Source organism: Dromiciops gliroides, chromosome 4, assembly GCF_019393635.1.
Source record: "Dromiciops gliroides isolate mDroGli1 chromosome 4, mDroGli1.pri, whole genome shotgun sequence".
NCBI lineage: Eukaryota > Metazoa > Chordata > Mammalia > Microbiotheria > Microbiotheriidae > Dromiciops > Dromiciops gliroides.
In genome coordinates, this window is record NC_057864.1 from 306,968,891 (window position 1) to 306,991,916 (window position 23,026).

At 41.0% G+C, this 23,026-nt stretch overlaps 1 protein-coding gene across 1 annotated transcript; it reads left to right on the forward strand.

Moving 5' to 3' along the window:
• Window positions 1-4,628: 4,628 nt before the first annotated feature.
• PRSS35 (serine protease 35) lies at window positions 4,629-22,433 on the forward strand. The gene is made up of 3 exons (XM_043963475.1): window positions 4,629-4,872; window positions 5,540-5,655; window positions 21,067-22,433. The coding sequence occupies exon 3, from the start codon at window positions 21,092-21,094 to the stop codon at window positions 22,325-22,327; it is 1,236 nt and encodes a 411-aa protein (XP_043819410.1). The 5' UTR covers window positions 4,629-4,872; window positions 5,540-5,655; window positions 21,067-21,091; the 3' UTR covers window positions 22,328-22,433.
• The last annotated feature ends 593 nt before the right edge of the window (window positions 22,434-23,026 follow it).

Below are 23,026 nucleotides of genomic sequence, written 5' to 3' on the forward strand. Positions count from 1 at the left end.
TTGAACTCAGTTCTTCCTGACTCCAAGTCCCATGCTCCATCCACTGCTTCACCTAGCTTCCAGGAAGATATTGGAGGAGTCGCTCCACAGCATGTACAATACAAGCCTGCTCTGCTACTTCTGTATAAAGGTGACTTATGGCACAGTGGGAAAGAGATTTGGAATCAGAAGACCCGACTTCAAATCTTAACTTTACCATTACCTATATAACCTTGGGCAAATTACTTAATCTCTTTGGTCCCGGCTTCCTCAACTGCAAAGTGACAGAGTTGGATTAGATGCCCTCTGAAAGTCCTTCCAGTTTTAGATCATCAAGCCTAGTGATCACTGAAATAAAGCAAATTCAATAAAGGAGATAAGGTTTCACCAGTGGGTTGGGGATGAGAGCCAGGTTCCAATTGGGGAGATCAACAAATCAACATACCCCTTAACAACGGAGCCAGTGTTGCTCTAGACCAGACAGAGGTGGAGTTGATCAGGAGAAAGGTCACCAGTTTTCGGTGAGCCATAGAAAGCGTTGCAATTACTCAGCATTTCTCCCCAGTGGGACATGTGCAAACCATGAGGATGAGCATATGACTGACAGACTCCCCAGGCAGAGGATATGAATGCCACCTGGTGGTTAAATAGGCAAACTCTAAAATTAGGGGTTAAACCAGAGAAAAAACAACAATTCTATGAAGTAAATGTGTATACTAAGTCTCTACCTCCTTTGAAATTGTTAAACCACCAGTAATAAAAATTACTCTTTCATCCCACACTTGGCCTTCAAATATTTCAAAACCTGTGGCTAATGACAAAGTCAAGGCAAGATGGAAAAGAGGGGTGGGAAGGAAGGAGCAAATACAGGACAATCACACAGCAGAATCAAACCTACCTCCAGGTAGCCTGAGTTCCTGCAGGATAGGGATTCTTTCCTTGTTGTCCATAGTTCGTCTGTGGCTAGATTTTAAGGGATTCATGAACTTCTTTATTATATTTTATTTTTTAATATTTTGATAACTATTTCAATATTTTACTATTTTTAGTACATTTGATAACTACTTAGTATTTTGATTATAAATATATATATAGGTAATCTTCTATATTTTATTTTAAGCATCAAAAAACTTGACTCTGGGGGCAGCTAGGTGGCGCAGTGGATAGACCACCAGCCCTGGAGTCAGGAGTACCTGAGTTCAAATTTGGCCTCAGACATGACCCTGGGCAAGTCACTTATCCCTCATTGCCCCATAGAAAAATCAAACATTTACTGCCAAAAACTTGACTCTGAGAAGGGGTCCACAGGCTTCACCAGACTGTCAAAGGGATCCATGACACAAAGAAGAATGAGGAGCCTTGGTCTAGGGGATTACTCCATTCTTGTCAGCCCTACAGTGATGAAAGGGCATGAATGTCACACCTGGAGTCAGGAAGACTTAAGTTCAAATCCGGCCTCAGACACTTACTAGCTGTGTGACTCTGGTCAAATCACTTTAACCCTGTTTGTCTTTGTTTCCTCATCTGTAAGATGAACGGGAGAAGGAAACGACAAACCACTCCAGTACTTTTTTTTTTTCTTGTTTAAGTGAGGCAATTGGGGTTAAGTGACTTGCCCAGGGTCACACAGCTAGTAAGTGTTAAGTGTCTGAGGCTGGATTTGAACTCAGGTCCTCCTGACTCAGGGCTGGTGCTCTATCCACTGTGCCACCTAGCTGCTCCTCACTCCACTACTTTTGACAAGAAAACCCCAAATGGGGTCATGAAGAGTCAGATACAACTGAAACAACTGAACAAGCATAGCGTAGATTCAATAGATTTAGAGATAGAGGGAAACCTGGGAGAGCATGCAACCTAACCAACTCCCTCACTGTACAGATAAGGAAACAAATCCAAGGAGATCTATCGACTTGCCAAATGTAACATAACTGGGAAATAGCAGATGGGGGATTTTTAACCCAGGACCTCAGCCTCAACACTTACCGTGGTTTCTAATCCCCAGGGATGGCTCAGGTTTTTTCTGTTAGTCAGGATCCTGTCTTCCAGCTGCTTCCTCCTTAATAGCACTGCAGATGCACAGCAGGTGTGCCAGCATTGCTTAGATTTGCTGGCCCATCTTCATTTCTGGTGCAGGCCTGTTTATCTGCATTTGCTTGGGTGCTGGGGGATGGTGCAGAGAAAATTCTAGTATTTCCTCCAAACTAGATCAGGAGGAGGTGCTGTGCTGCTTTTCCTTGGCTTATTTATTTATTTCCCCCTCCACTCCTCTCCCCCAAACCTCTTCCCCCCACCCAGCTGGAGGCTCCCACTGCCACCACATGTGGCTTCCCTTCAGTCCTTGAGAAGGTTTGGGAGAGAGAGAATCCCTGGTAGGGTGTGGGGTTGGAGAGTAGAGACTTGATCTATCCATAGGTGCCATCTATGGTCAGTAGAATAAGCAAGAGCATCATTGGGACAGTGACTGGCAAACGGTAGCACAGAATTGTTGGACAGGCCTTGGAGCCAAATATTATTGGGGAGGCCTTTAGCAATGACTCTGAGGCAGAGAGATACAAGCTACAGTCTGTGGTCTCCTAAAGAGATGGCCTTTCAAGGGAATTAGGGCTTGATTCTGGATTGTAAAGAATTTCCTCTCCCTGTTTTTCCTTAGCAGTCCTTGACCACTTTGACATGTGAAAACAGTCCTATTTTGGTCTGGGCCTCAAGCAAGCCCTAGTCTGGACAGAGCCTGAAAAGGCTGTCTGCCAGTCTGTAGGAACACCCACCAAGTTAAGAAGATAATAGTAATAGCCTACATTTATATAGCACTTGAAGCTTTGTAAAGTACGTGTTAATTCATTTAATTTTCACAAAAACCCAAAGGACTAGGTGCTGTTGTTATTCCCATTTTATAGATGAATATATTGGGAAAGGCTAAGTGATTTGTCCAAGGTCACACGCCTAGTTAATGTCTGAGGCTTAGGTGTTAGGTCTTCCTGATTCCAAGTCCAGCACTCTATGTGTTACACTAACTAGCTAGCTGCAAATCAGTCCTCAGGGCCCCAGAACACTGATCATTAGACTGTAAGCTTCTTCAAAGCAGGGATTTTTTTTTTGGAGGGGTGCATTTTATTTTATTTTGCAGGGCAATGAGGGTTAAGTGACTTGTCCAGGGTCACACAGCCAGTAAGTGTCACGTATCTGAGGTCGGATTTGAACTCAGGTCCTCCTGAATCCAGAGTCTGTCTTTATTTACTGCTCCACTTAGCTGCCCCTAAAGTTAATTAATGTTAAGTGGTAATATGGAACTGGGGCACTGGGGAGATAGCAGCCCATGGGAGCTCCAAATGATAGCATTAGAGAAAAGAATGCTCCTAATCCCTCAGGATACCCTAGAACCTTGAAGAGATGTAGGCTCCTTGGCTCCAGGGAGAGTGAGCCAGGGCGCATACTCAACAAACACACATATATAGTCATGGACCTGTGATTTCAAATATATTGTGAACTCTCAGGGTTGAAAGTCCTTCTCCCTCGCCCTTTAGTCATTGTCTTAGTAAGTTGCCATGGGCACTGAGAGGTTAAATTACTTGTCCAAGGTCTCTGATCCTAGATCTAGGATATCAGAGGCAAGACTTCAATTTATGTCTTCCCTCCACTACACCACACTGCATTTCCAAATAATCTGTCACGTTTGATTGTAAGACTTTTTTTTTTTCCCAACAGCACTGTCCTCACTACAACTTTATATATTATCATTCCCATTTTACAGATGAGGAAACTGTGATTCAGGGAGGGTTTTAAGCGGCAAGTTACAAATCACACGATTAATAAGTTTAAGTATGCATTCCGGAGATTCTGACCCTGCGTCCCACGTCCCACACGGTCTTCAATGATCCACGATTGAGTGCGCAACGACTTCGGAATTTCACTAAGTAGGGAGGCTCCGGACCTCCCTCGAGAGAGTTGACCACGGGGCTCCCTTCGTCGCCCTAGATCCATCCTCTCTTTCCAGAACTGGATACACCCGGTACTACTAGAATCTCACTTTCCAGGAAGGTCAGCTGCCTTGGAAGTGGAGGGGGAAGCCTTTCTTCGAGGGAAGAGGCAAAGGAATTGGCCAGGGAGGGGAAAAAAAAAATGCGCTCTCCGCTTTGTCTGAGTGCAAAGAGGCCAAGCCTCACTTAGGACTTGTAGATCTTAGTTACGTCTCCCAATTCCTCCGAGAGCTCCCACCCCATTCCCCGCCCATCCTCCACCCCACCCCTACCCCCATCCCCGTGAGAGCCTAGGGGACCCTTTAATTCTTTACTGCACGGCTCCATCCCTTCACCCTGGGAAGCGGGCATCCCTGCTGGGAGATGCTGAGACTACATTCCTAGGGCAAGGTCACTTTCTCCCCCTTTTATCCCTTTTAATGCATTGAGGAGAGGGCACTCCCCAGAATTTCTGATCCCTCCCCCTCTTTCTTCTTTCAGTCCCCGAAGAATTCCCTCCCCCTCCCCTCCAGATTCCTTCCCCTCTCTCCTTCCCCACCCTCTTCCCATTTTCTTCTCCTTCCTTTCCAAAGAAAGACCCCTCCCATGTCTCTTCACCCCGAGCTCGCTCCGAAGCTTGGGAGTCATTCACTTTCCCCTTCTATTTCCCTCCTCCTTTTTTTTTCTCCCCCCCTCCCTCTTCCCTCCTCCCTAAACCCCTTCTCTGGAAAGAACCACCCGGCTTCTACTTCGCCTCCTCAGTCTCCTCCAGTGCTCCTCGGTGGTGACTCCAGCTCTTGCCTATGCCCTGGTATCCCATGGCATTGTAGTCCCCCATTATCCCACCCACGAGGCTCCATGACCGAAACAGGAATCTCTTAAGCCAAGCTGGGTAGCATCTCTGCGGCCGTCATTCCGCTCACCTTTCCGGAGTCAACAGGTAGGGAGCAAAACACCTTCTCAGGATGCATGTGCATAACTCAGAATATTGAGTTGGGAATCAGAGGACCTTGATTCAAATCCTGCCTCTCACTTATTTCAGCCAAGTGTCATTTTACTTCCTTGGCTTCAGTTTCCCCATCTGTAAAATGAAGGGGAGATGGTTTCTGAGGTCCTGTCCAGATCAAAGCTAGGAATCTTTTATCCCATGACTCTAGTGCATGAGAATTTTTCTCAGTTGTGCTTAACTTAACATTCGCATGCTCTCCAAGACCCTGGGACTATCCCTGGAAAAGGGATGTGGTTCTTGAGGCAACTGGGTTTTTAGTGCCCCAACGATGAGGAGCAAGCTCAGTACTTGCAGAAGTTTTCTGTTGGACAGCTTCTAGTCTGGGCAATAGAGTTGCAGAGAAGTTTTCTGCTACTACAGATGCTTTAAATATTAAGTGACAGTGTTTCATTTGGAATCCAAATGGAATTCTTGCTAGTTAAGCAGTACCAAAGGATTTGCTTCCCTTTTAATTTATATAATTATTAACAGATGCCATTTTTTAAAAAAAAGGTGTAAAACCCATTCCTGGAAAGTCTGCTCTTCTTGTTGAAAGTATCTTTGGCAGGTTTATAACGGGCGGTTTTCTTTTTCTGTTTTTCTTTTTCTATCAACCTAGCTGCACACGGACAAGCAAAAGAGCCCAGAGGGAGTATTCACAAAGTCTTGCAGAGACTGGGCTGCCCATCCCTACACCATTTCCCCACTAGTGCCTCTGTTGGAGAGGAGGAGACTGTAAGTACAGTCTGGCTTTCTTCTTTATCTTTAATTTCCCCTGCAGAGTTCTGAAAAAGGAGGTGCCCCCTTTAACCTGATGGCTTCCATGGCTGGAGAATAAGGGGTTCAGGGAATATCAAATCTGTTCTTGAAAATGACTTCACCATCTGTAGTATCATATTTAGAATTAACTGGCTCAACATTTGAGAGAGAAGAGAGATCTCACCAACACGAGACATTTAGGCTTGAAGGAAATAACCAAGCATTTGACAAAACTTCATTTTGATGAAGAATTGTCAGAGAGTTTCAAGTCTAGGAAGGAGTTGGATTTGGCAACAATATCGGCAGTGTGACATTTGGTCAGGTTTTAAGTAAATATTCATAGAATCATGGATTTCAAGCCAGAAGGAATCTCAGAGGGTCACTTAGACCATCCTGTACATTTTTGTTTTTGTTTTTGTTTTTGTGGGGGGGGAGAGGCAATGAGGGTTAAGTGACTTGCCCAGGGTCACACAGCTAGTAAGTTTCAAATGTCTGAGGTGGGATTTGAACTCAAGTCCATCTGAATCCAGAGCCAGTGTTTTATCCACTGCACCACCTAGCTGCCCCCATCCTGTACATTTTTAAGAATGAGGAACCTGAGGAACCAGAGAAGTTGAGTAATTTGTCCTCTAACCCCAGGGCTTACTTTATTTGTATTTTCTTTAGAAGGTGTTGGGGGTGAGGGGATGGGAGGGAGGGTAATGGTGAATCAGTATTTATCAGTATTGTTTTATTTTCTGATTGAATGAAGCATGCTTATTCAACTTATCGTAGATAACCAAAGTATATTCATTACATTTAAATGTGGTGTTTACCCACTGTGTGAACAAATTACCTCTCTGAGGTGTTTTTTCATCCCTAATATAAAGAGGTCAGATTAGATGACTTCTGAGGTCCCTTCCACAATACACAGAATCAAGCAATCAGCAAGCATGTATTAGTGACTACTGTGTGCTATTACTACTTGATTATACAAAGAGAAAAATTTAAGTTTCTATCCTTACACAGCTTACCTTCTATTGGAAATAAAGGAAGTCATTATTTTTTTTGAAGTCAAGATGCTGGCAATACAAAGACCAAAATAATTATTAACAACAACACCCCCTCCCCATCCTTAATAGTCCATGACCTCAAGGAGTTTACATTTTATTGCAATGATTTGTATTTCTAGATTTCATGTTCTATTCCTATTTTGTTTAGTTAAAAGTGATCAGTGGGGGCAGCTAGGTGGCGAAGTGTATAGAGCACCGGCCCTGGAGTCAGGAGTACCTGAGTTCAAATGCGGCCCTAGACACTTAACACTTACTAGCTGTGTGACCCTGGGCAAGTCACTTAACCCCAATTGTCTCACTAAAAAAAAAAAAAAAAAAAGTGATCAGTGACTAAGCTAAAAAGCAACTATGAGTTTAAGTAAATTGAAAAGCCTGAAAAATAGCCTAACCAACAAGAATTTCTAAGTGATTTTTGCTTTAAAAAAAAAAAAAACAGTGTTCCAGAACCCAGAGGGCATGCCTTATTCATTCTGATGGTTTTTTCCTCCTTATTCAATTGGCAGGAATCTTTATTTTACAAAAGAAACTCCCTGCAGGATTGATTTCTTTAATGAATAAGTTCCAGGTTAATCGATCCAAATTTCTTTGAAAAAACAGCTTTGTAGAAATGCACCTACTGTGTACAGACTTCAAGGCACCCAAAACAATAGGAAGCTTTTAAAGTGAACTGACAAAACCATGTCTGAATAGTAGTCCACTGTGCCTCTGCCATCAGCCTTCTCTCCAAACTATTGCAAAATGCCACTAACATAATTTTGTTTTCATTCTTCAAACTACATTTAAAAATAGGCCCACAGACATTCCCAATATCTGTTGGAACAGTCTATTGCCATTCGTTTTCATAGAGAAGCCAACAAAAAGCTTAGTATTCTTTGGTTGATTCAAGTATGCCTAAATCCCGACATACATGACATGGGTAATGGGGTAGAGAGTGTTCCCTCTGCATGATGAATGGGATGGCTGTGCAGCTTTAGAAGATTCAGCAGGGATCTGGGTCAGGGGAAATCAATTGGCACAGCACTGATGGTTGGCAGACATCTACCAGAAAGTTGGCTGCTAATGGATAATATTATCCCTCAGTTCATCAATTCATACTATGTAAACTACATGGTAGGTTCTCTTAATGTAATACATTCCATATGTGAAAGGCAATGGATGGTGGGTTAGGCTTGGAGTCAAGAACATCTGGGTTCAAATCCCACTTCTGAAGTGGGATTTGTATAGAATCACTCTTTGTGTTCTTATTTGTAAAAGTGAGGATAATAGCACTTTCCTCATGGGTTTGTCAAAAGGTTCAAATGAGATAATGTATTATATGAATGTCAGTTATTATGAAAACATTTTAGTCTTTTAATCTGTTAACCATTTTTGTATTGAATCTTTTTCTTTCTTTCTTTTTGTGGAGCAATGAGGGTTAAGTGACTTGCGCAGGGTCACACAGCTAGAAAGTGTCAAGTGTCTGAGGTCAGATTTGAACTCAGGCCCTCCTGAATCCAGGGCCAGTGCTTTCTCCACTGCACCACCTAGCTGCCCCTATTGAATGTTTCAAAGTAAAATATAATTCACAAATGAGTTGTAGAGCAGGGATTTTAAACTTTAGACAGAGCTTCCTGGTTTAGGGCTGTTCTTTATCCACTGTGGCACACTGAACAATAATTCAAATGAATATATTAAGCCTCAGTTTCCTCAACTATAAAATGAGAGTCAGATTGGATGACCTCTAAAGTCTTCCAGCTTCAACATTCCAAGTCTTATTGGTGAGAATTGTTATGTTCTGTCTGGTTCTGCCACCTAGTGGTCTTGAGGTGTAAAGCATGAGCATTTTTAGCTTGGAACCAAAAATTGTCGTGCTGCAAACTGTTTCGGAAATTAATGATGTTTTTCATCTAATAAGAAAACAAGAGAATTTTAGTACTAGAAGGTACTTCAGAGATGACAATAGCTAAAAATGTGTCAGAAGAAAGAGTTGGTACTGTGTCAATTCTCAATTTCTCTAGTATCAATCAATAAACATTTATTAAGCACCTAGACCGTGCCAAGTGCTAAATGCTAAGTGCTAAGCGATACACTAATCTTTATGACTTGGAAATTTTCAGTTATAGAATTATACTATTTAGAGCAAAAAAGGGAACTTAGAGATTATGTAGTCTGACTTCATTTCACAGATAAGGAAATTGAGGCCTAGAGAGGTTAAGTGACTTGCCCAAGGTCACACAAGGTAGTAAGAAGCAGTCAGAATTTGAACACAGATCCTTTGATTCCAAATGCAGTGTCCACGCACCACAATGCCTCCTAAATCACACACATTTATTATGCACATACTATTCCATATTCTCTACTCTAGAATTGTGGTATGGTGGAAAGAGTGCTAACTTAGGAATCAGAGGACTTGGGTTCAAATCATACCGTTGATGCTTATTTACCTATGTGACCTAGGTCAAATCACTTAACTTTCTGAACTTCAGTTTCCTTATTTTATAGGGCTATATAAGTGCTAGATCAATGATCCTATGAATCCAAGTGCCTTCAGGACAAAATCTATGCCTTAGACATAAAAAGTAACTCTCTCCCCTTATAGGTCCTAAGTGAAGTGATGTGCACCCTCAGAAAAACTCTGTGAGGAAGATTTTTCTCCTTCTTGAGTACAATTCCTAGATTTTTTTGGTCTTGGAATTGATATTTTTAGTCCCCAAGGGCATCAACCTTAATTAAAAGCTTTACAAGTGATGGAGACAAAAGTCCTAATGCACTTGTAGGCAATAATTAAGGCACATGACACCTGGCATAATATGAATGTTGAAGAGAGGGGTTAAGCGTTAGGAGTTATTTAAATATGAAGAGGAAAATAGGTTACACATTTGTAACCAATTCCATATTTTCTATCTGTAAAGAAAGTTATTGAAATACCAGTGTCACTTAAGCTAATAGGAATCTGGTAATCTGTGTGTGTGTGTGTGTGTGTGTGTGTGTGTGTGTGTGTGTGTGTGAGAGAGGCAATTGAGGTTAAGTGACTTGCCTAGGGTCACACAGATAGTAAGTGTCTGAGGTCAAATTTGAACTCAGGTCCTCCTGAATCCAGGGCCAGTGCTCTATCCACTGCACCACCTAGCTGCCTCTCTGGTAATCTTTTAAAAATATCTTGACTAGAGGATAAGGAAAAAGGTTTTAGGGAATGTATACTTGTTTACCGACATTGCCAATTAGAATTTACAACTGGCTTCAACTTTAGCTACACGTGAAAGACAAATTAAACCTCTTCTGCTTGACCCCAGAGGGTAGAAGTGAAGCAATGGATGGAAGCTTCAGAGAAACAGATTTAGTAGCATGTAAGCTGCTTGGAGGCTAGTATTAGTTTTAATTTTGACTTTGTATTCCTGGCACCTTGCACACTATCCTGCACATAGTAGGCATTTAATGAATGTTTGTTGAATTGAGTTTCACTTCAGGATAAGGAAAAACTTCCTGATAATTAGAGCTATCAGAAGTGGAATGGGTGCCTTACGTCAGGTGAATTGCCTATCATTGGAGACTGCTTGTTGTGAATGTTACAGAAGAGAGTCCTTTTCAGCTAAATGTTGTCTTTGGAGTCAGAGGCCCTGGATTCAAATCTCACTTCTCTCATTTATTTATTTATCTCTATGACATTGAGCAAGTCACTTAATCTCTCTGGGCCTCGGATGTCCCCAGTGCCTCTAAATCTATGATTCTGTAGGCTCTGAGGTTCCTTCCAGCTCTAAGCCTCCATAAAAGATTCATTTGTTATTTCTAGAGTATTGTGCTGGTACTATTGTTGGGGGAGATTTAAAGATTAACAAAAAAAGATAGGGGCAGCTAGGTGGTGCAGTGGATAAAGTACTGGCCCTGGATTCAGGAGGACCTGAGTTCAAATCCAGCCTCAGATACTTGACACTTACTAGCTGTGTGACCCTGGGCAAGTCACTTAACCCCAATTGCCTCACCCCCCCCAAAAAAAGATAGCCCCTTCCCTATTGGAGTTTACCACCTTGTAAGGGGACATGGACACAAATAACTAAAATACAAAATGCTACATATGTCCCTACAAGAAATAGAAACTAAGTGGTATTTGAGGCCCAAGGAGGAAAGCTAGTCTGACAAACTAAACTGGGATAAAAAAACTAACAGGAAGATAAAAATTAAGTATACAAACAAAATTTAATGGTCTTTTAGAATGAAGTTTGGACACTTTTTGGTATTGGAAAGTCATATACAAATGACATCTCATAAACTCATAGTTGTGCCATCACTAACTGATGTCAGATTACAAATAGGAGTAGTAGTAGTAGTAGTAGTAATGAATACCTTATTTCTCATTATATATATTTTATATGTATATTCTCATATACACATATATTTTCATATATCCAGGGTAGGCCAAAAGCCATGAAGAGGTCTGATGTTTTAATAACTTTTTTTCTTTTTTGCAAATTTTATTTATGATAAGAAACATCTTTATTTAAAGTTTTGAGTTCTAAATTCTATCCCTGCTACCCTCTCTCCCTTCTTCCCTCCCTGAGGTGGTAAGCAATCAGATATAGGTGATACGTGTGCAATTATGTAAAATATTGCTATATTTAATGACTTTTTAAATTAAATTTTTTTACCATTTATGAAATTTGATTTTTCACACATAATATAAATTCATTTCCTATATATATTGTAAATGATGCTATGGTATTGTAAATTAAAAACAAAAAAAATAAAGGAGTTATTAAATATTCATGTCTTTTGGCCCACCCTGTATATACACATATATATTCTCATTTAATTACTGTAAGCCTCTCCCTTTTCTCATGTTCCCATCTGTGCTCTGCCCACCCCATAATCAGCTGTGCAGGCTGACTCACAGTAGAGTATTACTGTTCTGACCTCAGCCTTATTATCCAAGGCTGGGGTTTGGAACAGACAGTTTTGGTCCTTTGGAGTGCATGGTGACACAAGACAGTCAGACAAAGAAAAGGGAGTGGAAGAAGGCCAGGCACACACACCTGAGCCTCCAGTGTACACCAGCCGCCATCCCCCAGGATGGGGCTGCTTTAAAAAATAAATGCCGCTTGTGGACTCTGAAGATGGGTCTTGATGTCTGCTTCAGGGCTGCTGCTTCCATCAGCACCAGCTATCACTGATGCTACATTTAAATTTCACCACAAGGCAAACTCAGATTTTCCAAAGTAAAGTGCTCTTCAGTATTCATCCTATTTTAAAATATGCTTAATTATAGACTAAATTAGAAAGGTTAACCAAATGCATGGTCTCTAATTGCTTTGATTTTGAGGTCACATTGTAAGGCCCTGCCTTTTGCAAGCTGACCTTGGTGTTTCTAGACTCACTTGTGTGTTATAGTAATACTGAACACATTCAAATGTTCTCACGTAACTGGCAAATGACATTTATTATGGTGATGGTTTTTTTTTTTAAGTGAGGCAATTGGGGTAAAGTGACTTGCCCAGGGTCACACAGCTAGTAAGTGTTAAGTGTCTGAGGTCAGATTTGAACTCAGGTCCTCCTGAATCCAGGGCCGGTGATCTATCCACTGCGCCACCTAGCTGCCCCTATGGTGATAGTTTTAAAAGACTGAAAGTAACCTGTAGAGTGGCAAAATTGACTAAAGCATTCACTCGAAACTATTTTAAAAAATGTTCCTTATTAAATATCTTTAACACTCAAATTTTCAGTTACTTAACATAGATAAAAAAGAATCAAAACCCAAATTAAATTCAGATGCAATAAAACAACAGGGTGTTGGAGTGGAAAGAACATTAAATTAAAAATTGGGAAACATGAGTTCTAGTCCTGCATCTGTCTCTATTTAGCTCTGTGGCCTTTACATTTCTAGGTGTGAATTCCTCACTTCTTCAGTTCAAATCTGGCCTCAGACGCTTACTAGCTGTGTGACCCTTGGGGAAATCACTCAACCCTCTTTGCCTCAGTTTCCTATCTATAAAATGATCTGGAGGAGGAAATGGCAAACTCTTACAGTGTCTTTGCCAAGAAAACCTCAAATGTAGTCACAAAGAGTCAGGCATGACTGAAAAATGACTGAGTAGCAGCATTCCTCATTTAGACATTTGGACTAGGTGATTTCTGATGTCTCTCCCAGCTCTAAGATACTGTGATTCCATAATCATTGTTTTTTAAGTCTAAGCTCAAAGAGGGCGAAAACTGTGTTTTTAAATTTTTTTTTTTTTTTTGCAAGGCAATGAGGGTTAAGTGACTTGCCCAGGGTCACACAGCTAGTAAGTGTTACGTGTCTGAGGCTGGATTTGAACTCAGGTCCTCCTGAATCCAGGGCTGGTGCTTTATCCACTGCACCACGTAGCTGCCCCTGTGTTTTATTTAATGTAGCACACAGAACTTCCCCTTAGACACAGGCAGAGGAAAGCTATCCCAGGTGTCAGGTTACTGGGTTAGTATCCGCTCAAAAACCACAGCTCACATGATCCCACCAATGTGTTTTTCCCCCTAGACAACCAGAAGATATAGAAGTTTAAAGGAAAAGACATTTGGTATAGCCAAATATATTACAGGAAGGATTCCTCGACTCCAAAATACACATAGGTACACTCTCCCAGAATGTGCATCAACTATTTGGGAGAGAAGAAATATAGGTAATACTTGTGAAAGGCAAAGGGCATATTGTAAGCCAGAGAATGTGAGTGGCCACAGTAATTCATGCCTCTGATGCTTTAGGGTTACACTCAGTGTCCTATGATGATGTCATCTTAGCTTGGCACACCGTAAATGCCTCTTTATTCATCCATTCATTATACTGAGAGCTTTAGTCTCCATTAGGCATCTCTGCTGCCACCTTCAGGTCTTCATCTGACAAACAACCTCTTCTCTTGAGGAAAGATCCTCCGATTTTTTTGGTTTAGATATCACAGAGGATATATTTTCTTCTTCAGTCAAGTAGACCCCAGTGAGCAGTACCTAGTAAGATAACTATAGAAGACTTAGTCATTCTTTTTTTTTTTTTGCGGGGCAGTGAGGATTAAGTGACTTGCCCAGGGTCACACAGGTAGTAAGTGTCAAGTGTATGAAGTCACATTTGAACTCAGTTCCTCCTGAATCCAGGGCCCGTGCTTTATCCACTGCACATCCTAGCTGCCCCCAACTTAGTCATTCTTAAGCATGTCTTTTGAACTCTTTTTTTCTACTGCTTTCAGTCTAAATATTTACCAGAATTCTTAAGATCTAATTTTTTTTTTGCTATTATACTACTAGGTCAGCAGTGAGGGTCTCCTTCAATTCATTCTAAGGACTTCACTTAGCAAATCTGCAAAGAAGTTGAATGGAGTGAGAGTGTGGAGATTTTTTTTTTTTTTTTTTAGTGAGGCAATTGGGGTTAAGTGACCTGCCCAGGGTCACACAGCCAGTGCTCTATCCACTGCGCCACCTAGCTGCTCCTGGAGATTTTTTAACCCCCATAATGCCCTTGGTTGCTATTCAAATAGGCTCAGGAACAAAGAAGGGATAGATGGATCTAATGAAGGTAGTAACCTTTTTCCACCCCTTCTTTTCTTCTCCCCAGCAATCAAAATCACTCCATCATCTTTGTCTCCCTTAGTGCCTACCTTAGTGTGCTCTGCTCTGGTATTAAATACATTAGGTTCTCAGTAAAGGTTTATTGAATTGGATCACCATCTTTATGTTAAAAAATGATGCATTAGGTGGTGACTGTTATTTCTGGGTAGAAACAGCTGAAATGGTAACTCTCTCCAAAGGAGGCACTGGTAAAGAATTTTTCCAAAGAAAAGGGGCAGTTTTTACATGGATGCTGCTATTCAGGTGAATGAATGACAAATACATTTATTAAATGCTTCTTGTGTGTAAGGTACTATGCTAAGTGCCAAAAAATAGAAGTAGAAAAGTTGAGACAGTTCCCCCCCCTCAAAGAGACCACAATCTAATAGGGGGAAGCAACACGTTTAGGAAAACTCAGCTTCAAAGTCAGCTGGAAAGGTTCAGTGGTCCTTGATGACAAGAAGCATGTTTCATTTTGGTTCTGTACCCCCAAGGGACTAGAATATTCAGGAGTGTGCTGGCTAATGTTTACTGGCTGGCTCTCTGGGGAAAACATGTACTTTTCATTTTTATTTTTATACTTTTCAATTTAACCTTCATTTTTTTTTGTTTTTTTTTTGTTTTTGGTGATGCAGTTGGAGTTAAGTGACTTGCCCAGAGTCACAGAGCTAGTAAGCTACCACCTAGCTGCCCCTTAACCTTCATTATTAACATTTTCTTCATCATTTAAAAAAGTCTAGACAATCAGGGCAGCTAGATGGCACGGTGGATAGAGCACCAGCCCTGGAGTCAGGAAGACTTTAGTTCAAATCTGACCTCAGACACTTGACACTAGCTGTGTGACCCTGGGCAAGTCACTTAACCCCAACTGCCTCACCAAAACAAAACAAAACAACCCCTCCCCCCAAAGACAAACAGCAAAAGTCTAGACAATCAGCAAAACAATACATAAAGACCTTGTTTGTAGTGATTACCAATTTCCAATGTATAAATAAATGTTCATGCTGAAAATTTAGCAGCTGTCTCTCAGGAATCCCAGGAGCAGGCTCCAGAACACTGATGGGCAGATATACCTGTGCCCAATGTATTCTTGCTAAATATTTACATAAGACAGTTGTACTAATAACCTTGCTCTGCCTGTGACCATAACAGAGTGAACAGTGCAGTTAACTTGCAGGAGAAGGAAGAGAACAAACATGACTTGTGAAGGAACCAGCCTTGGGCTTTGCTGATCAAGCCAGCGCCTCTTTGCTTTTGGTTCCAGTGATTTCACCATTGACTACTTAATAACATCCTCTCCCCTCTCCCCTGCCCCTGCCCCTGTGTCCCTCCTCTTCCTGATCACTGCATTCCCAACTTGAGACAAAATTTCTCCTGAATTCTACTGGTCCTGAAGCTGCTTAGCTTCCTGGGTCTGAAGATATGTACTCAATCCCTAATTTTCTTTCCCCATTCCCCTGCCACTGTAACCAGATGCCCAATTCTGGGATCTGTTCCCTCTTTCCATTCTGCTCCATTTCCACAAATTCTAGACCACAAGAGTATGTTTTCTAAAGTTTATTTATAAGGGAAAAGAAAATACAGTATACAAATTCAGAAATAATATGCCAGAGCAAGATAATTAGAAGTGGAGATAAAAATAAAACTCTCCATTCTTGGACTGGGCAGTACTTAGCTTTTACGCTCTTCTCTCTAGCTACTGTCCTTGAATCTAGTTTGGCTCTTGTGCCCATTGTAATTCTCTCACAGTCAGAAGCATTTTTTTCCTCATGGACCCCATCGGCAGTGAACACTTCTACGCCCCCCCCCCCCCCCCCCCGCCCAATTACCACTATCAACACCATCCTGAAGCCATTTTGGAATCAGTCCTTCTGCTTACTCCATTCAAGCTAATTGGTGAAGTCTGCAGTGCCTGGCTTAACTCAGCCAATCAGAAATAATTTTGATTATATGATAGATTTTTGGCACCCTACACACCTCTGGCTATCTAGATTTATTTATTTGTTTTATTTAATCACTTTCTAAATTTTATTTCTTCCTACCAAGAGAAAGACAAAGAAATGCATACTGATACCAAATATGTCAGTCCCTCCTAAAGTCTGCAGTAGAAGAGAGAAAATCAAGGGAATTATCTGGCATGCACCTTAAATTTGAATATAGCAGATTTCAAAGGACTCAAAGGAAGGATAGAGAAGATCTATGGACTAATAATTCTTTAGGGGAAGCCAGCCTAAGTTAAATGGGAAATCCTCAAAGATGAAATTCTGAAGACAGAGATATAATTCTAATGAGGAGAAAAAACATGAGTTGTCTGAAGAAAGTGGTGTGGAAGATCACCAATAAATTTAGATTTTCTAAAGAAATGTGCAGAAGATGCAAACAAAGTCAGGTAACAGAAGATGAGTATAAAAAGGTGATAATGTAAGAATAATGTTAGAAGCATAAAAGCTCAGGATGAACTGAAGCTTGAAAGTAAAGCTGAGGACATCAAAAAGGGAACTTGTTTTTCAGTTATAAGGGAAAAGAGAAGGCTCAAAGGAGAAAGAGGAACATGGCTTTTGGGTGGCTGGGATGATGATAATAAATAGTAACAGAGGAGGCAGTGCTGCTCATGGTTTTGTTTTGTTTTTTGTTTGTTTTTGCAGGGCAGTGAGGGTTAAATGACTTGCCTAGGGTCACACAGCTAGTAAGTGTCAAATGTCTGAGGCTGGATTTGAACTCAGGTTCTCCTGAATCCAGGGCCTGTGCTTTATCCACTGTGCCACCTAGCTGCCTTTGTTCATAAGTTTTTTCCTGTTTGCCAAGAAGAATGACCTTTGGATTAGGGAGGAAAGAATAAAAGTGGCTAATAGGGAATTGATGCTCCAGATTTAAGCAAGAGAGAACCTAACTGCCCTTGGTGAATTCAAGTTACCTTGCCTTGAACTATATCCTTAGGTACTGAAAGAACTGCTGGATGGAATTGTCGAGCCCCCATTAGTGATGTCTGAAATATTATGGAGGACAAGGAGAGGCACTATAGGACTAGAGAAGAGCACATGTTCTCATTTTCAAAAAAGGATAGGAATTAGTCTGCTAACTAGAGGTCACTGAATTTGACTTTAATTCTGAATGAAATTATTAAAAGGATGGTTAGTGAAAACCTTGAAAGGCTAGCAGTAGGGGGCAGCTAGGTGGCGCAGTGGATAAAGCACTGGCCCTGGATTCAGGAGGACCTGAGTTCAAATCTGCCCTCAGACACTTGACATTTACTAGCTGTGTGACCCTGGGCAAATCACAACTCTCATTGCCCTGCAACCCCCCCCCCAAGCCAACAAAAAACCCCAAAAGACATATCCTAAACCCCATGTCAATAATGAGTCAGAAAAGCTAGCAGTGATCACAAAGAGCAGCCATTATTTTATTTAAGAAAAGGTTAATTTAGACTTAGAGATAGATAAGATGATCTCTAATAATCCTTAGAAGACAGTGAATGTTATCAAGTCAGGAAATACCTGGGTTCAAATCTTGTGTCTGAAGTTTACTTACTTTATCATCAAAGACATGTTAGAACCAGTGAGCCAGTGTGGTATAGTATATAAAGCGACAGATAGGGAGTCAGGAAAATCTGGGTTCAAATCTTACCACAACTGGTTGATGATGATTGAATTAGTCAATTTCTTTGAGCCTCAATTTCTCCATTTGTCAAATGTATATAATAATATCTGTATCACTTACCTTTCATCATCGTTATGGGTATCAAATGAGACAATTTAAATAGATGTCAGCAATTTTATTCCTTTACCTCTCTAAGCTTTGGTTTCCTCAACCATAAAATGAGAATCATAATGGCTGTGTTACCTACTACACAGGATTGTTGTATGAAAAGGGTCTTGAAAACCTTAGTATACTTTAGAAATGGGTATAGTGTAGTATAGTAAATTTATTTATTTGTTTATTTCTTTTTTGCAGGGCAATGAGGGTTAGGTGACTTGCTCAGGGTCATAAGCTAGTAAGTGTCAAGTGTCTGAGGCCGGATTTGAACTCAGGTCCTCCTGACTCCAGGGCCGGTGCTCTATCCACTGTGCCACCTAGCTGCCCACCCCAGTATAGTAAATTAATAATTATTATTCTTCCTCTAAACTTCGAGGAGGGTTTTTAGTGAAGATTTCATGGCTCTTTCCCCTAGCTGGGAGGTATTTGTCCCTTTTGCCCCAGCTTCCCAAGGCACTTTTGCCTTGTGATTTAAGCCCCCTTTTGACCTCTTATGGTATGTGACTTACACATCTCTATTTAAAATTATTTTTCATTTAATAACTATCTAAATTTTACCCCTTCCTATCAAGAGGAAGACAAGACTGAAAGAAAATTAAAAGGTAGAATAGAATAGCTGTGGTCCTTGGTGTCAGAAGACCTGTGTTCAAATACTGGTTCTGTTCTTTTCTGCCTGTGTGCCTTTGGGCACATCTATTAGCCTTTCTAGGCTTTAATTTTCTCACCTGTAAAATGAGCAATCTGCTATTACTCTTTTTTTTTCGCAGGGCAATGGGGGTTAAGTGACTTTCCCAGGGTCACACAGCTAGTAAGTGTCAAGTATCTGAGGCCGGATTTGAACTCAGGTCCTCTTGACTCTAGGGCCAGTGCTTTATCCACCGTACCACCTAGCTGCCCCCTTAAACTGAGCAATCTGGACTAAGTCCTCTCTGTATTCCCTTCCAGCTCTAAAGTCTATGGCTGTGTTAACAACACCAGCAACAGTCTGTTATTCTCAAATACACTGGCCTGTCTTCAGGCCCTGCTGGTGTAGAAGCAACCATGGACTTTCTGGTACTGTGACATCCTAGCCACACCTCCATGTGTCAGCTACATTGCTTGCCCTTGTATTAACAGTACTGAGAAGGTTATCATTCTCTGCCACTGGATCAACCTGAGAGGAAAGGAATGGGCTTGGGAAGCCAAATCAGCCAGCACCTGCTGGATCTCTCTCCTATTAGAATGTAAATTCACTGTGATTTGGAATTATTTGTATAGCCAGAGCCTAGCCAAGTATCTGTCACCAGTAGGTATTTCATAGATACTTATTGATTGATTGATGCTGGCATTCACACCATCATTGACTGGCATGGTTTCTGCTGGGATCTTTGGATAGCTCTCCAGGACAGATACACAATGCATGCCCAGAAGAACACACAGAACATATGCCCTCTTGCTTGCCTTCCATGGGTGAAAGATTTATCAGCAGAGTAGAAAGAATTATATGGAAAAGAAGGCATCTGCAGATCCTAAACTACTGCAACTGGGCTGCCTTATTCTCTCCCTCCCTGATCTACCTTGTATTTATTTTGCATTATATATGTATATATGCAAATGTGTATACACATATGTATCTATGTATATGCACATATGTATATAGATGTCTATGTATGTATACATACACACAGCTATGTTATCTCACTCTATAGAATACAAACTCCTTTTTTTACCCTTTTTATCCTTTTTATATTTCATATCCTTTTATATATTTTTATATATTTTAAATATATTTAAATATTTAATGTATTTTATACCTCCAGAAACTGGCACAGTGCCTGGCTTATAGTAGAGGCTTAACAGATGCTTGTTGTTGCTTAATTGGTGATTTCTACATCAAAGGGTCTACTTTGCTTCTCACCATTCTGAATTTCATTTATTTTTTGATGAGGCAATTGGGGTTAAGTGACTTGCCCAGGGTCACACAGCTAGTGTCAAGTGACTGATGCCGGATTTGAACTCAGGTCCTCCTGAATCCAGGGCTGGTGCTTTATTCACTGAGCCCCTAGCTGCCCCTCACCACTCTTATATTCATCCTGCAACAGCAGCAGATATATGAGAGAAAGATTCATTCTCCTCAATGCTTAAGTACACTGATACCCCACTAAGGGCAGCCCTTGCTTTGCTTCCTGGTATTTTGACTGTACCCAAGCTCTGTCTGTCCCTACCAGGTCAGCTTTACTGTTAGACCTTATTTTTCTAATAATATCAAAACTTTGGTGATACAGTCTAACCCCTGTGTACATCATTGTATACTGCATCTCTACACACAGAGAAGGAATGACGTGTGGGTCTAGTTTTTAGAGAGCTAGTTCTGTTTAATAAACAACAATAACACAGACAAGAGATAGTTTAATGATGATAAACAGATGAGATTTTGCCACCTAGTGGTCATAGAACAATGCTTGCAATGTCTGACTAATACAGATCCTAGCCACAGGTACCAGAGCTTCAAATGCCAATTCATGAGAAGTCTTAGGGTACCCAGACTCTGCAATTTTATTTTTACTCCCCTGGAACTAGAACTGTAAAAGATCTAGAAAAGTATTTCTGACTACCATTGCTAGGTCTCTGGGTTATGGTGTGGAAAGGGGTATTAGGGGTTTTTCTGTGGTGCTGTGGGAGGGATTAAGAGGATCTATGGAAAAGGATAATTCCTTATCCCTTACTTGTAAGTATACTAATTATCTGGCCAACAATCAAATAGACACAAAAAATCACTAATGGGGGCAGCTAGGTGGATAAAGCACCAGCCCTGGATTCAGGAGGATCTGAGTTCAAATCTGGCCTCAGACACTTGACACTTACTAGCTGTGTGACCCTGGGCAAGTCACTTAACCTTCATTGCCACCCCCAAAAAATTATTATTGGACTCTCAACATATTGGAAAGATAAAAAAATAGGATTTCTGCTTCTTGAGAAGCTATTACCTCTAACTTTAAGTAAAATTTGATGAGTATCTTTAGATAATAAAATACTAACCCTTCTCTATTTCTTTTTGAAGGACAAGCTTGAGTTGTGCTATAAAAATGGAAAATATACTATTCTGGCTGATCCTTTCTACTCCTATGTGGACCATCATTGGCGGCTCTGAAACGGAACAGGATTTTACCTGGCACTTACGAAAAATACCTCAGGTGATCAGTGAAAGGACTTTGCATCTTTCCAGTCCCAGATTTGAAGCAGATGCCAAACTGGTGCTCGACAGAGTATGTGGTATTGAATGCCAAAAGGAACGACCAGTGCCAAGCCTTGCTGAGCTGGAGGAGTCCCTCTCCTATGAGACTGTCTTTGAGAATGGCACTCGAACCTTGACGCAAGTGCATGTCCAGGGTTTGATGCTTGAGCCAACTCAGAACACTACAAGAAAAATAACATCCAGGAGAAAGAGACAGGTATATGGTGTTGATAGTCGCTTCAGTATCTTGGACAAGCGATTTGTAACCAGTTTCCCTTTCAGCACAGCAGTGAAGCTCTCCACAGGCTGTAGTGGCATTCTTGTCTCCCCTAACCACGTCTTAACAGCAGCTCACTGTATTCATGATGGACAGGACTATGTCAAAGGGGGCAAAAAACTAAGGGTGGGATTGCTCAAGATGAGGTCCAAGAGGAACGGCAAGAAACCTAGAGGTGCTAAGAGGAGTCGACGGGAAGCTGAGTATGGAGATCCACCACAGGGTGTTCAGGAGGAGCTGAATTTGAGATCCAAGGGAAGGAGAAGAAAGAAAGAATCGGGAAGGGGTCAGAGAGGCTCTGAGGGTAAGCCCTCTTTCCAGTGGACCAGGGTTAAGACAACCCACATTCCCAAAGGATGGGTTAGAGGAGTAAGTGGAAATGTTGCTCTGGATTATGACTATGCTCTTCTTGAGCTGAAACGTCCCCATAAAAAGAAGTATATGGAGTTGGGCATTAGCCCAGCCATCAAGAAGATGCCTGGGAGCATGATTCATTTCTCAGGTTTTGATGATGATAGATCTGGCCAGCTGGTCTACCGATTTTGTAGCGTGTCAGATGAATCCACTGACCTCTTCTACCAGTACTGTGATGCAGAGCCCGGGTCTACAGGCTCTGGGGTCTATCTCCGCCTAAAGGACCTGGACAAGAAGTGGAAGCGCAAGATCATTGCCATCTATTCAGGTCACCAGCAGATGGATGTCGATGGAGTCCAGAAGGATTATAACGTAGCCGTACGCATCACTCCTCTCAAGTATGCACAGATTTGTCTGTGGATCCATGGAAATGATGCTGATTGTACTTATGGCTGACTTTAGTTCCCACCCCCAAAGCCACATTCCCAAAACACAGCAAAAAACCAGTCTCAAGTTACTACAACAGCACCTCATCTCAGGTTATATTTGACTTTGACATCTATCATCAGCATTTCAGCATTCTGAAAATTATTCCTAAAAGACAATGAGAGTATTTTCATAATTTTTAAAAAGAGAATTTTAAGTCTGTATAGCTACTAACATGGAATGGGCACTCTAGTGGCAAAGTTTATACTTTTCTTCAAATTGTGGTCATTTAAAGTTGTTTATGAGCAAATATGTTTTATTCTGCCTTAAAAAAAAATGAGGCAAACTTGAAGCCTCAAACTGGTACTATTAAATAATAGGTCATTTTTCCATAGACTTGTTCTCAGGGTTCTGCTCTAATTAGAACCTGTAGAACGGTATCTGCAGAAGCAGGTAAATCATAACAGACAGTATTTAAAATAGGTCAATGGAGAGATACTGAGAACCCAGTGAGTATAAACACTGTATTACTCTGTATTACTAGGTGCTATTTTTTCTCAAAGTAGGATTTCCGTTATTTCCTCCCACCTCAAGAAACAGTTATTTTTTCTGACAAATATTATTAGCTTTTAGTCATATATTCCAGTTCCTTGGTGTCTATTCTATTTTTAATATGCTCTATTTCTATGTCAAAAACTTTCATGTTTTTGAATGAATTGGTCATTCTAA

Excerpts from the sequence above, each read along its gene's own strand:
- PRSS35 (XM_043963475.1), top strand. The coding sequence starts at position 21,092 with ATGGAAAATATACTATTCTGGCTGATCCTTTCTACTCCTATGTGGACC.